This window comes from Myotis davidii, unplaced genomic scaffold (assembly GCF_000327345.1).
Source record: "Myotis davidii unplaced genomic scaffold, ASM32734v1 scaffold259, whole genome shotgun sequence".
Taxonomy (NCBI): Eukaryota; Metazoa; Chordata; class Mammalia; order Chiroptera; family Vespertilionidae; genus Myotis; species Myotis davidii.
Window position 1 is genome coordinate 6907644 of NW_006292687.1, and position 15292 is coordinate 6922935.

At 47.6% G+C, this 15292-nt stretch overlaps 1 protein-coding gene across 1 annotated transcript in view; it reads right to left on the reverse strand.

Annotated features, from left to right (window-relative positions):
* Positions 1 to 11386: 11386 nt before the first annotated feature.
* MOCOS (molybdenum cofactor sulfurase) overlaps positions 11387 to 15292 on the reverse strand; it is a 44117-nt gene continuing 40211 nt past the window's right edge. The window contains exons 16-17 of the mRNA XM_015565559.1: positions 13024 to 13128; positions 11387 to 11586 (exon numbers count right to left, since the gene is read on the reverse strand). Of these exons, the coding sequence (XP_015421045.1) occupies positions 11434 to 11586; positions 13024 to 13128 (258 nt within the window). The 3' untranslated portion in view covers positions 11387 to 11433. The remainder of the gene's footprint in view (positions 11587 to 13023; positions 13129 to 15292) is intronic.

Here is a 15292-nt window from a genome sequence, read left to right on the forward strand (position 1 = left end):
GGAACCCCCTCGGCTGCAAACTCGGGCAGCGGGGACGCCACTTGCTCCGTCTGCACGTGCGCCCTGTGGCCCGGGGAGTCCTGGCCGAGCTGCACCGCTAAGAGCTCCAGGAATCGGATAGGGGGCGGGGGGACGTGGCTGTCCTCCGGCTGCTTACCCATCTGGGAGAGGGCTTAACCCTTTCCAGATCCAGGCAGTGGCGCGGGCGCCTGCTGCCCGAATTCAGAAAACCCCAGCCGGGCACGGGGGAGTGAGGAAGAAGCCGGCCTCGGCAGCTAGCGGGGTGGTGGCAGCACCGGAGCCCAGCCGGGGTTTTCCCTGGGGAGAAGGAAACTATAAAGGAGGAGGGTGAGCCGGGGAACCCAAGCAGCTCCTCTTAAGAGACACGCGCAGGGGGCGCCAGAAGAGAGGCCTATGCGGTGCGAGGCTCCGCTCCGGGACCCCAGCGCCAGGCCGGGCACGGGGCTGCCTGGTGGATGCTGGTGGACCTGGGCATCCCCGCGGCCTCTCGTTCGGTGAGGTCTCCGAAAGCCCTAACTGGACCGTGCGGGACCGCGGGGGCCTCTTCCACGAGGTCACCGAATCGCTGCGGGTCGGCGGAGAGCTGGGGACCCGCTGAAACGGGGAAGGAAGGCGAGCACTGGCCCTCCTCGGCCCCGCGGGAACAGCGAGATTCCTCTCCGCCTAAACCGCTCTCCTCGCTGCTCGCGGGCGACCCCCTTCGTTTCCATTGAGAATTCACGGTTCTCTCCATTCCCGGCTGTGGCCAAGTTCGCAGTTCTTACCTCCTGTAGGTCACAGGATAATACCAATGGCCCGGAACATCCGCCCCTGCACAAGGCGGCTCTATACCGTGCCCCTCTCCCTGTCCTCTGCCCCTTCCCCTGCCTCTTTAACCGCCCCTCTCTATGGACTCACCTTGTCACACATGCACACCTGTGCCTGGTCTTAAAATAACAATGATCCATAACCCTGCTGCTCATTCCAGACCTTCTAGCTCTCCTTGCTTTTGCTGCTTAATTCTTTGAATAAGTCCCCTAGACCAAGCCACACCAACTTCACCATCAGCGCATGCCCAGAATACAAACCCCACAAATTCTACTCCTTTGATCCAGGCCTCCTACCCTCCCACTTTCATCTGCAACTACCTCCGCACTGAGCAAGCCCGCCAGTCTTTCTGGACACCCCATTTCTCATCCATGTCCCAACATGAGTTCCCCATCATCTCCAGGGCATGCTTGCCACAAGTCTCTCTCAGCCTCTCTTGCTCCTGCCCCGTCTGCCACCTGCAATGACCTTTCCCCCCATCAGGCTCCTCAGTGCTGCTCAGCGTGGCCTCCCACTGCCCTCTGGCTGCCGCAAAATTGTCACATTTCCTCTACCTACAGGTTATTCAGTAAAGAAAACCATCGCTCCAGCATGAAGCCTTGGCCTCCAGCATCCCCTCCCTCTGTCCTCCACTCCCCATCTCAGGAGATTCCCAAAGTCCTGTATCTCCTCTTGCTCTCCCTCCACCTGGACCCTCCCTTCCCAGTTGCAATGGGACCAGACTCTGTCATTGACCCCCCTCCCTGGGCCTTGCACTCAGAGGAGCCCCACACTGGTTTCATGCTCTGCTGTTACTGTTCTAAATTCTTAATAGTTTCACTAGAGGCCCCAGGTTTTCATTGTGCCCTGGGTTCCTCCACAAGTTCTACAGCTGGTCCAGGTGAGAATAAGTACTCACACGTTTGCCATCTTAAAAGCAACGTCTTTATGAAGCCTGCTTCTCACTGGCTTGTCTCTTCTTCACTTCCTGACCAGTTTCTACAAATAGAGCTGTATTCATTTTTCCGTATCCTCACCACCTCTCTGCTCCACACCCACGGATATCTGGTGGGCAACCCTCCCTGCTGTTCTGATCATCAGTGCCACCTGGGAAAGTCCTCATCCCTGCTACCCACTTTCTTGGCAGCATCTGTCAGCACGGACCTGTCAGCACGAAGCGGAGGGACTCCTTTCCCTCAGCTTCGTAGTTCAACCACCCTGGGTTCACCTTCTCCATCTTTGACATCTTCTCAAGTCCCTCGGGGCTCTGTTCCCTTGAGAATGAAGCATCACAGCTACAGTAACTTGTTTATTTGTTATCTGTGTTTCCACTAAATTGAAAGCTCCTCTAGGGCAGGAACCATGCTGTATTTACCCTATTACTCCCCCTGCGTCCCCCGCCCCCTGCCCCCCAGAACCTAGCAGAGTGCCTAGCAAAGGCACACAAAAAAATCTGATGAATGAGTGAACCTCAGAGTCATCCATGAATCCTCTATCTTGTGTTTGGTGACTATGACCTGTCACTGAATCAGCCTCTGAAATATGTCTCAACTCTTCCTTCCTGTCTAGCCCTCACTTCCTACGCTGGTCTTCTAAGGAGTCTCCCTTCCCCAGTCTGGAATCCTGCATTTGATCTTCCACTGGCTTCTCCAGCGCCAGTGGTCATTCTAAGATGTGCATTGGATGTGTCACGCCTTAGGGTAAAATCCTGACACGCTAACCCCCTTCGCATGACACAAGACCCTCTCTGACCTGCCCCAGTCTGCCAGTCCGGGCTCATCTCCGGCCATTTGCCACTTCACATCCTGTTTCAGGCCACCCGAACTTGTTATGGGGCTGATGATTTTCATGGGGAGCTCAATCTGGAATGTCCTTTCCTATCTAATTAGCCAGCTGAGCCCACTTATCCCTTCAACACTCACATCTAGTGAGCCATCCCTAGCTGAACCCCAAACAAGGATTGTCTCTCTTGTGTCTCAAATTATTTTCTACATGTCCTTATTCACGTAGCACTTTTCATGTTGCAATGTAAGTACTTGCTTACTTACATGCCCATCCCTCTGAACTACAAGACTTCTGGGACTGGAATTTTCCTTACTTGGTTTTAGTCTTAAAACTTCACATGGTGACTGGCATTTAAATTAAAATTAATCCTTTAAATGTTTTTTTTCTCTTCTCACCCAAGAATATTTTTTCCATTGATTTTTACAGAGAGTGGAAGCGAGAGGGAAAGGCAGACAGAGAGAAATGTCAGTGTGTGCGGGCCTCGCACGCACCCTGACCAGGGCCCGGGCCAGGGAGGATGCAACCAACGCACACGGCCTTGGCACATGCCCTTGACCAGAATCAAACCCAGAACCCTTTGGTCTGCAGGCCGACACTCTATCCACTGAGCCAAACCGGCTAGGGCACCTTTAAGTGTTTTAATCATATATGTTATTTTTGATTCTTTTATGGATTTTTGCTCTGACAACTCCCTTGAAACTGTTCTTAGCAATAATTTGTCTTGTAATAGCCAAAGTTTATTTTTCTCAACCTATTTTTTGAAATCATTATTTTTTTAGTAACGTAATGTTTTCTCTTGGTTTAAAAAGTCAAGAGCAATAAAAAGTTATAACAAAAATATTATCCCCCTATTTTACAACCACCCCCCATCCCACCGCACTACTTTATTTAGAAGTAAGTGCACTGCTGTACTTTGATCTATGAGCTTAATACTCTGACTTTCTGTCATGCTACATGTGGATTTTACCTTCGTTACAGACCACTTCCCTTTCTCGATCTTCCCAATATAGTTTTATCCCAATTTTAGTTACGTTCTTGCCCAGCAATTTTTAAAATGATGATTGCGTTACTATTGTTCACTTTTGTGCCAAGTTTACGCATGATTACATGACCTTTCATGTACAATTTTTTGTTTTTCCTGAAGTTACTATTTGCCTCCACTTTTCTCAGTTGCTTATTTTTTCTTGAAGAACTGGTTATGTCTTCTCACATCCCGCCACATCCCTGAAAATGCCTCTTTCAATACCGTCAACTACTTTCTCAGTGTTCTTCCCTGAAGACGTCCCTCTCAGAGGCCTCCTCTGGGAGTCCTCACCTCCCTGCTCCGATTTGGAGTGTGGCTCTCTCAGCTGCATCCTCCTGGAAATTTCCTTGGCCTCTCTCATGTGGGAGCCCCTGGTTTCTAGATCACTTAATTTTTGTTTGTTTGTTTGTTTATGCTCTCAATTTTTGTAAATACATGGCCTAGTCACTTCCTGAGAGAAGATAAGTTTCTGAGAACTCTAATGTCTGAGAGTCTCTTCATTTTCTATCCTCACACTCACTTTGGTGTAGCAGTTTTACTGATGAAGATGGCCACAGTAATCCTTCCTACCCCCTTATTCCCACCACTTTGTAATACAGCTTTGGCACTTCTCCCATCCAAAGGTAGCCTGTTCCCCGACTCCTTGCCAGCTTTGCGACTTGCTTTGACAAGTAGAATATGTTGGAAGTAGCATGTGTGACTCTTGAAACCAGAAACCTTACAACATCTGCTCTCCCCTCTCAGAATGTGGACCTGAGGCTGCCACCTGAAGAAGCCAGGTCTAGCCTAGAAAAGTGGTGGGGAAATTATTACTGAAGACCAGGGATGTGGTTCCCTGTGTTATGTAGCAATGGGACAATTGGGGAAACAATTGCCTACAGTAATTTGAAAGATAGAAAATGTATGTGATGAACTTGTGGTCTTGACAAAGGAGACCTCTAAACAGTGTGTAGAAAATATCTTCTAGGTGTTTCTAGAAGCATATAATAAGGCATTCTGTTTGCAATGAGATAAATATAGACGGCTAAAGCCTTGCTGGGTTGTAAAACAAAAGAATCTCTCATCCCCAGACTGACCAGCTAGCAAACGACATTGGTAAAGATCAATTTTTAAACGTGGCTGTAAGACCCTTTGTTAAGGTCTCAGTGAGTGCCTAGCAGATCCTCTCATTTAGGCAAAAAGGCTTCTGAGAATCTGAGGTGTGTTGTTCCATAGCAGTCTGGCAGGCCCAAATGAAAAAGAATTATGGATGTAGTATTTGGAACATGGAACAAACCCCAACAAGATTCATAGAAAAGCCACAAAGGGTTTGATTTGGTTGTACTGATGAAATAACAGCAAGCTTGGAGCAAAGGGACTGAGAGTATTCAAAACACAAAGAGAACTCTGGACTCCAACTGCAGTGGGTAAGAAGCAGGACTAAGAAAGCCATTCAGCTGTCAGACATAGTAGCTTAAATCAACAACTATTTTCTCTGCTCTCAATTCTGGAGGCCAGCAATTCAGACTGGGCTCAGCTGGGGTCACGTATGCAGTTGCAGGCATCTGGAAGCTTGACTGCTGCTGGTTGGACTAAAATAGCCTCCCTCAGCCCTCCTGGCTCAGTGGTTGAGCGTCGACCTATGAACCAGGACATCATGGCTCATTCCCGGTTGGGGCATATGCCCAGGTTGCAGGCTTGATCCCCAGTGTGGGGCATGCAGAAGGCAGCCGATCGATGATTCTCTCTCAACATTGATGTTTCTATCTCTCTCTCCCTCTCCCTTCCTCTCTGAAATCAATAAAAGTATATAAAAATTTAAAAAGTAGCCTCTGTCCATGTGTAAGTATGGGTGCTGGTTGGACCTGGTTGGTCAGCATACTGCGGCTCGCGAGCCACATGCGGTTCTTTGGCCCCTTGAGTGTGGCTCTTCATAAGCCTTAGGAGTACCCTAATTAAGTTAATAACAATGTACTACCTATATAGTTTAAGTTTAAAAAATTTGGCTCTCAAAAGAAATTCCAGTCGTTGTACTGTTGATATCTGGCTCTGTTGACTAATGAGTTTGCCGACCACTTGTCTAGATTCTAGACGAGTCTCAACTGGGCTGCCTGGGCTCTTCAAGTCTCTGCCATGTATCTGTTCCATGCCAGTAGGCTTCCTCAGGAATGTCCTCATGGAGATGACAGAAACACAAGAAAGAGTAAGGCCTCTCGAGTTGTAGACTTAGAAGCACCATATTTGCACTTCTGCTTCATTCTATTACGAGAATAAACTTAAAAAGAAAACCTGCTCTGACCACTCATTTAATTAAGTCTGCCAAATGGTTTCCTATTGTTCTCAGGATAAAGGTGAAAATCCTGACTAAGGCCTGAATTGTTTTCAATTTTCAATTGAGGGGTTATGTTAAAGCAAATAGATGACCTAGGAAAGGGAAAAAGAGAGTGAGGAGGGAGTGTGGGAAAGAGAGGCTTTGTAATGCTTCCATGTGAGGACAGACTGGTACCCCTTTCTCCAACCTCATGTCCTTCCATCCTTTCTTTCACTTTATGGTTGGAACACATCATAGTTCCCCAACTTGTACACTATGTCAAGCCTCTGGGGTCTTACTTGGACTGCTCTGTGTCCAAGTAGAGTTCTGTATCCCTCCTTTTGGTATGGATTCAAACCCTCTGGCTTTCCACTTTCCTTCTTCCAAGGAAAAAGAAGGGAGGAAAACAGCGCAGATTGGTTTGGCTCAGTGGATACAGCATTGGCCTGCAGACTGAAGGGTCCCTGGGCGAGGAGAGAGAGAGAGAGAAGGAAGAAGAAGAAGAAGTAGAAGGAGCGGGGGGGGGGGGGGGGGAAAAAAAAAAAAAAAAAAAAAGAAGTAGAAGGCAGCAGCCTTTGGCGAGGAGGAGAGGCCAGACTAGAATTAAGGAGCAAGGAAATAAGTTTTCATTTCATTGCACTGCTTCTGTAGTCTTTGCGGTGGTTTTCTTTTTCTCTTCCAGTTTTGTTCCTTTATAGTAGAGGTTATCCTCAAATTTTCTATGGCTCTTGGCTGTTCATTTACATTAATTCCTGATGGAAGGGGAAGCAAACTCACATTGCAAAGAGGCATGAGTACCCAGATGTGAGCCACTGATGCTGTCGTCTTTTCATTCGCGTAATACACATTATAGACCCTTCTAGCTGGGAAGTTATTTTCATGCAGAATTTGGAGGCATTGCTTCATTGTTGGCACTGAGCAGGTCTGTGGTGTGGTGACTGTTTACTTTGTGTAACTGTTCCCTCCCTCTGCAGGATTTGGGACCTTCTGGTTATTTGCAATACACTGAAATGTCCTGCTGACATGGCCTGCTGTGAGCTCTTTTTCACTCATCATGTTGACGTTCCATTGGTATTTTTGACCCAGAGGTCCTGTTCTTTGACTTGTGGGGATGTCTTGGGATCACATCTCGGATCATTTCCTCTCCACAGTTTTCTCAACTTGCTGGAACTCCTGTTATTTGGATGTTGGACCACTACCCAGATCCTCTAACTTTCTTAACTTTTCCACTCTGTTAAGTTCTTATTATGTTGTTATATTTTCGGAGAAATTTCTTCAACTACATGTTCCTTCTCTTTTACTGAATTTTAATTTCAGCATTCATGTTTTTCATTTTCAATCGCTTTTTCTTGGTCTCTTACTTGTTAAAAGGCATCTTATTCTTGCTTCCAGCATTTTCCTGATATTATTAATTAATTTTCTTTGAAGTTTTCATTTCGTTGCATTGTTTCTGTAGTCTTTGAGATGGTTTTCTTTTCCTCTTTCTTTCAGTTTTGTTCCTTAATAGTAGAGGTTATTCTCAAATTTTCTGTGGCTCTTGACTGTTCATTTACATTAAAAGCTGATTGGAAGCTCTAGGGCCGTGGTTGACAAACCGCTGCTCACGAGCCACATGCGGCTCTTTGGCCCCTTGAGTGTGGATCTTCCACAAAATACCACGTGCGGGTGCGCACGTATAGTGCTATTGAAACTTCGTGGCCCATGCGCAGAAGTCGGTATTTTGTGAAAGATCCACACTCGAGGGGCCAAAGAGCCGCCTCGTGAGCAGCGGTTTGCCAAACCACAGTTGGCCAACCACTGCCCTAGGGTGTAACAGGCACATTGCCTGGTGGGCTTCACTGTAGATGAAGCCAGTGGGCAAATGGCTTTTTCCTTGAGCATCTGTAGGTCTTCTCTCAGTGGTAGCTCACTTTGCCCAGAAGAGTTCTTACCAGTGTTGCCCTTGGCCAGAGCAAGAGGGCCCTGCCTTCTGCTTCGTGCTATCAGGGCCTCGCTCTGCCCACCCTTCTAAAGGGCAAGGAGTCCATAGGACCGAGTTCATGCCCACCTGTGACCCACCCTGCTCTCTCTTTAGAGTTTCACCAAGCACCTGGGACCACAGAGTGCCCTGCCCAAATGACCTCTATTTCCAAGGCCTACATGTGCCTTCCCTGGTTATCTTCCTAAGAGCAGACCCTGCTCCACCCTCAGGCCTGAGAAGAGGCTAAAGAGTGGCTGTTTTCAGGGGCATATAGATCAGGGGTCCTCAAACTACGGCCCACGGGCCACATGCAAATACAAATATTGTATTTGTCCCTGTTTTGTTTTTTTACTTCAAAACAAGATATGTGCAGTGTGCATAGGAATTTGTTCATAGTTGTTTTTTTTAACTATAGTCCAGCCCTCCAATGGTCTGAGGGACAGTGAACTGGCCCCTTGTTTAAAAAGTTTGAGGACCCCTGGTATAGATGGAGTGGAAACAATTCGTTTCCAACCACAGGTGGAAGATAAAAGATCAGGACAGGTCTTTGTGTGGCTGTTTATTTTAGAAAGTGAACAAAATGTGTTTTATTCTGAAAACTGCCAAAAAAAGGAAGCAGGAACAGGAAAGGAGAGCAGCAAGAAAGCCTGGCAAACGTGGATTCATTGCAGAAAGAACAAAGCGTAGGGTTAGGACCTGTCACTCGCACAGGCCTCTTCCAAAACCCTTTCTCTTCCCAGCCAAGGAAAATTCCCTTTTTGTACCTAATTTTTATTTAGTATTATTTTCCTTAAAGATGATTTTAAAATTGCATAAGCTTCACAGCCACAAAACCTGGATCTGTAGCTGAGACCAGGAACTATATTTTAAGACTTTATATAGAGAAAGAGAGATAATGAGACAGAGATACATACCTGGCAAAACAGCTGATTCGAAGCAGCATAGGTTTTTTGAAATTCCCAAGAAAAAATAGGGGCCCAAAAAGAATGGTTGATGCAATGTAAGTTGAAAATTAATCTGACCAAGAAGTGACTCAGGAACTAACTTTTAAAGGACACCAACATCGGTAATGACAATTGCTCAGAGTTGGTCTGTTAGGGAGCCAGGCAAGAGACGTGCCCTAATGCCGGCCACCCTTTGGGATTTGCTGACCAATCTGAACTAGTTTTCAGCCTCTTAAAGTAACAGAAGCTGCACTTACCTAAGGCTGCCACCAGGAGGCAGACGAGGCTTACTCAAGCATGATTTTGCCACATGGCTAAAATTCAAAATGTCTTTTAATTCTCAAGCAATTTTGTGAGGTAAGTGCCATGGTTTTCATCACTTTTCAGATGAGGCTAAGAGATGCTCAATAACTTGCTCATAGAGGATGATGTTTAGTTGGGGATTTGCAAGATGAGATACATAAAAGTTAATTTTGTCAGCACAGGACAAGGGAATTGCGAAAAGGCACACTGGAAAGTCTGTCAGCTTTCCCTCTGTTTCCAGTTGTGCCCAGAACACTCCCCAAACTACAAATGCAGGCTTCGGAGGAAAGCCATGTCTTAGACACACTGTTTCACACCTCCTTATTAGTCTCTTTCCCCTCTTGTGTCATCTTTCATTTCCGTAGCCCTGCATCCTGTTTGGCACATCTTGAACGGAAAGCAAACGCATGGACATCATTCAACAGGAGGGAGGACTCGCCGCCTGCCTTCCCCATCCCACAAGGCTGAGGAGGGGGTGAGGTTGCATCTCTCTGGGGAAAAGTCAGCACTACCACCCTCCTCAAAGGCGTCTTGGCATTTCCCTAAGGCATGCCAAAGAGAACCTCTCCCCGGCTTCAAGGACCATGGAGGGATCACCCAGAAAGACTTGTTGATGTTGCCTGTACCCGGTACTGGTAAAACACAAACATACACATACACACACACACACACACACACACACACACACACACACACAATCTGACTTTCGGTGACTCTGATATTCGGGGTTAGACGTAGTTTCAAGGGATTTTGTCCTTGATTTTCATATTCTTTAGAAGCACATGGAGCCAAACTTCAGGAAGTGGGAACCAAGGAAGGGACACAGAATTATAAATGCATGAGAGACTGCATAGGAAGCCACCCCACAGAATGCAGAAATCTCAATGAGAAGCACTGTTCTTCAGTCGGCTTACTGGTGAGGACAGGCCCATATACAGGAGGCAGTAGCGCTGGGTCTTAAAAGAGGTCGAGTTTTCAATAAAGTTTGAAATCATGAAATCCCCACCTAACCTCAAGTGCCTCCTCTCACTGACCTCAAAACCCCTGCATCAGAGGCCTTACCCGGACTCCTGCATGCCAATGACAGTGCGAGCACAAGGCTGCAGCTCAGCACCCAGAGAACAGAGCCACGCCCCACCTTCCAAAGCTTCAAGTGCCGGGAACAGCACAGCTCCTACAAATAAGATAGCGAAACAAACAACTCCTAATTCCCAGGGATCTGATTAGATGAGACACAGCAGCCTGAGCAGGACCAACAGCAGAGAAATGCGGGGACACTGGCTTTAGGAAGAGGCTGTGGGCGTTGGGCACAGGTGGAAAGGGCTGAAGGCCTGGCCAATGGCCTGGGGTTCTCGGGGGGACTCCATTCCGTCAGCAGGGTGGATGTGGGTGTGTGCAGCCTCCCTCTATGTTGCTCTCTAGACGACAGGGAAGACCCATGGCCAGAAGTTACCGGGAGGCAGATACAAGCTCACTATAGGGAGGAAATTGTGAGCAACTCATGGGACAGGTAACCTCATTACCTGTGCAGCTGGAGCCTGCAAGAGCGCTGGTCACAGTGGTACAGACGGACTCCTTCAATCTCCAGGGTTCTCCAGACTGGGGTCTGAAGACTCTGGGGTCAGTGGACCAACACTGTCCAGGGGCCTTGTGGAGGGAACACAATTGCTCAAATAACACCGCCCTCACTGAGTGTGACTCCTTGGTGCATCAGCTCACAGTGGGAGAGGAACGGTGGGCAGGGTTCGGAAGCAAGAGGAAGGGGTCAATGGTCTGTGCCTTTGCTCAACACATGGATATCCTGGCCGAACCCCTGCTAAGGAACAGGGCTACAAGTCACACCCAGGAGCCCTGAGCATAGACCCACCTCCTCCATTCACATGGAAGGGGGGGCGGGGGGGCACATTCTCACTCCCTCAAAATTAGACTACTTCCTCCATACAGGGGGCTGAGGAGCACCTAATGGTTCTTTTTAAAGACAAAGTAACAGTGTGGGGAAATGGCAAAACGAAGGAGGTTAGATATTCCCCGTGAGCATCTCATGCATGAAGCTCATTAAAACTCATACCTCCAATACATGGGTGTGGGTGTGGCATTTCTGCCCTTGAAACTGCCCTCCTGAGCGGGGCCAGTGCACGGTGGAGAGTGAGGAGTGAGAGGAAGAGGGAAGCGAGAGAGAGGGCTGTCCACCTCCAAGAGGAAAAGCACTCTCCTCATTCAAAAGACCAAGTCCTTCCTACTGAGCCACGTGATGATCTTAGTAAAAGTGGAGATCGTTGTAAAAGAGAAATTTTAATTTAAGCTGGAAAAAAAAAGAATCTTAGGAGACAACATTCTGATGTTTCTCAGAAGCAGGTAAATCGTGGCTTTCTACATTTTCTTTCAACACAGGCAGCACCTGAGATCCTACGGACAGGAAACATGGAGAAGAAAAATCCACAGACATGTGCATCAGGTACACTCCGAAGTTTACCTGTGGACAAAGCAGCAACAACTAGATTACTTTAGTGGCTGAAAACATTTTGTAAATAATGTTCAACTGAAATGAAGTCACATATTTAATGATATGTCCTGGGAAACAAGGGGGATCCTCATTGCAGACACCAAAGACCCTCAATCTAAGGTGTCCTTTCCCAAATCACCCCATGTTCTTCATGGCTGGACCCATTCTTTCCCTCCTTCCTGTCTACGCTGCATTTTCCATGAGAACATGTGATGCCAGGCAAATTCTCCAGCTTCTCCAGAATAAAGAAGGAGGGTCCAAAATGCAGTCTGATCAAGGTTTGCCATCACCGCCGCTGAGCCAGTAAGAACCCTTTGGCGTAGGTGACGTGCTCCCAGACCTGTTCATTCCTGTGATAACATCAGTTGGCCACCTGCTCCCCATGTTCCAGGCCCCAAATTAATTCCTTAAGGTTTGTGCACATGTGGGCGAGGAGTACACAGGAACTCTCTGTGCTAGCTTTGTAATTTTTCTGTAAATCTAAAAATATTCCAAATTTTAAAAAAATAAAAGATTTGTGCACATGAGAATTCTAAGATGCTTGGATGCATCACAGTGTCTGTGCCCACCCATCTCCTGGCAGCACGGGGCAGGCTTAAGGTCCCTATGCCCCTTGTTGGTACAGCAGCCTCTGCTGAGCAGACAGACATGTTGGTATAACACTCAAGTGCAACATCTCTGAAAACCATATCTACCCCGTATCTGTAGGGAGATTGTGTCAATCAAATACTGTGACACAAAACCCTGGTCTTGGAGAAACACAGGAAGCTGTGCAGAACATTTTACCCTGATTTAACCTGCCAATGTGTTACTGGAGGGAGATTAACCATTTGCATTATTTCAGTTAATTTTCAAAAATTGCTCAGCGCAGCCTAACTGCTGACTTGACTTCCTGGAATTCTTTGCACACAAACGGTTCTAACAGGCAGTGGAAATAAGTAAGTTTAGCTTTTATCATCTGGACCCCACGACAACAGCACTCAGGCATGTTCACCCTCAAGAAGATGACTTCCAAGCTTAGTACAGTGAAATTTATTACTGTTTCTATGCAGCTACTCTGTACACCATAAGGCATTTTACTCTTCAAAAGAACTCTGCAGTGAAGAGAAGAATAATCCAAAAATAGAATTACTCCACTTACTCGCTTTCACTTGTACTCCATATCTCTTCAACATGATTTGAGGGCATTAAAAATACACATAATAAGAGCCCCATACACGTGAAGAGACAGGCAGAAAGGAAAGATAAGATGGTGCCACAGATGAAGTCAGAACCTTAATGGTAGCCCAACAGCCTTTGAATGTTTCCTGCTTCTAAAAATTACTCGGCACTATGAGGGATGTAACTCTGGGGAGGTAACACACCCGGATTTTGAAATGGGGTACCATACTTTGCAGTCATGCTTACCTTTCTCTCTCGACTCTCTGAAAGCTTTTGGAAAACATCTTGGTTTCGTTGCCCAGTTTGCTGGTCAATGCAAATCATCTGGCATCTGTGACAAGGGCCCAAAACCTGGGAGGTGAGGACAGAAAAGACAGCGTTGCCATGAAAGTGACCAGACCCCCCGACTCTGCAGGGATGACTCTGGCCCCAGAGGATTTGGGTTGTAAAAGGCCACCCCCCAGCCAATGTCAGACTCACAGAGAGATGCTCGATACCCTACTCTTAACTGTAAGGAGCCAGAAAGTGGCACCCCTTCGCAGTGCCACTGGGCAGTCATCCGTATTTGTTTCTCAGCCGAGAGGTAGTTGCTGCTTCGGGGCTTTGCAGAGAAACCAGAGAGGTTGCGAGTCTCAGGTGGTTACCGGGGAATGTTGGCGACCCCTCGGTGAGAAAAGAACTAACTGATGGGAGGACTAACCGGGGGAAGATTAACAGCCACAGACCCGGCCCCGAGTCTCTGTGAGGAAGTCATCAGAACGAACCTGAGTGTGTCCATGTCCTTGACTACCAGGAATTCAACACAAGGGAAGAATCAGAAGTACAAGCACAGATTCATGTACAAGGATATTTCTCACATTATTTATACTAGGGGAAATGTGTCAGTAGAGAAGAATGGTTCAGCCAACCACACTACAAATATGACATACATCATGCAGGTTTTTTTGGTGTATGTGTGTGTTTTAATATGTTGTTATTGATTTTTTTTAGAGAAAGAGGAATGCAGAGGGAGAGTTAGAAACATAGATCAGCTGCCTCCTGCATACCCCCTACTGGGGATCGAGCCCGCAACTCAGGCCTGACCAGGATTCAAATCAGTGACCTCTTGGTGCCTGGGACAACGCTCAATCCACTGAACCACACCGACTGGGCTCATACGGTTTTTAAAATTAACCTATAAAGGGCTTTAAATAAAATGGGAAATGCTTATTTTTACAACTGAAATGAGCAGGACACAAAATTACATGTGTACTCTTGTCTATGTGTGTACTTAGATATGTACATATGTACACACACACACACTACATAAAACACAGTACACAGCTTCTTAACAGGGGCCATACTTCTATTCTGAATGGTCCACCATGAGCATGAATTGCTTTTATAGAAAGAAAAATCCCCCACAAATGTTAGCATTAAAAAAAGAAAGAATGCAGGTTAGTGACAAGATGCTCTTTCATTGCACACAGAAAAGGTACAAAGGATGCCTGGCCGGTGTGATTCAGTTGGTTGAACATCGTCCCATGAACCAGGAGGTTGCTGGTTTGATTCCCAGTCAGGGCACATGCCTAGGCTGCGGGCTTGATCCCCAGTCGGGGGGCGTGCAGAAGGCAGCCAATTGCTATTTCTCTCTCATTGATGTTTCTCTCTCTCGCTCTCCCTCTCACTTCCTCTCTCTGAAATCAATAGAAAAGAAAAGGAAAGGCACGAAGGCACTTGATTATCTCATAACCACTTTCTCCTCTGCTCCCACGTGGGCAAGCACAATGTGAGCACTGAAATCAGACACACTCAGCCAAATGGGGATGCGCCCTGGCCTCTACCTGCCACTCCTATTCTGGCTGCCGGGCATTAAGCCAGAGGACACACACCTCACCGTGGTACCAAAGTCAAGATTCCGGGCCTCACAAGCAGCGGGCGCGCCATGGGGGAGCTCTGCCCGGTGTTTCCCTTGGGACGCTCGGCAGACGGTGACCTCGCCAGGCCTCACTTTCCACCAGCTCCTTGGCTGGATTTGATAAGGGGTCCAGATACTATTCCCAAGAAGCCGAGCACAGGCCTGGCACTCTGTCATGCTCAGACGTGGAAACTGTCATGATGATAACAAGAGAAGGCCCGAGATACGTTATACAACTGGCTCCTGGCACGGCTATTATTAACGTGATCTCGGGCCCCGCTGAAGAACAGGCACATGCAGGGCAGAGGACCCATCCCCCTGCCCCTGGCTATTCCTGACCTTTCCTGTCCATTCATTACCTCGACAATTATTGAGCACTGACTCGGGCCAGGGCTGTTCTAGGCCGTAGAGGTGTGGTAGGGAACAAAGCAGACTTGGTCCCAGCCTTGTATGCTCTGAAGGAATAAGCCGGTGCTGTGCAGAGCTTGCCATGTGGTGGGTCAGGAACACCCTTTCCAGGAGGGAACATCTGAGCTGAGACCCTGCAGTAGCTGCTGAAAGAATGTGCCAGGCAGAGGGACAGCATGGGCAAAGGCCCTGAGGCAGGAAGCTCGGCTT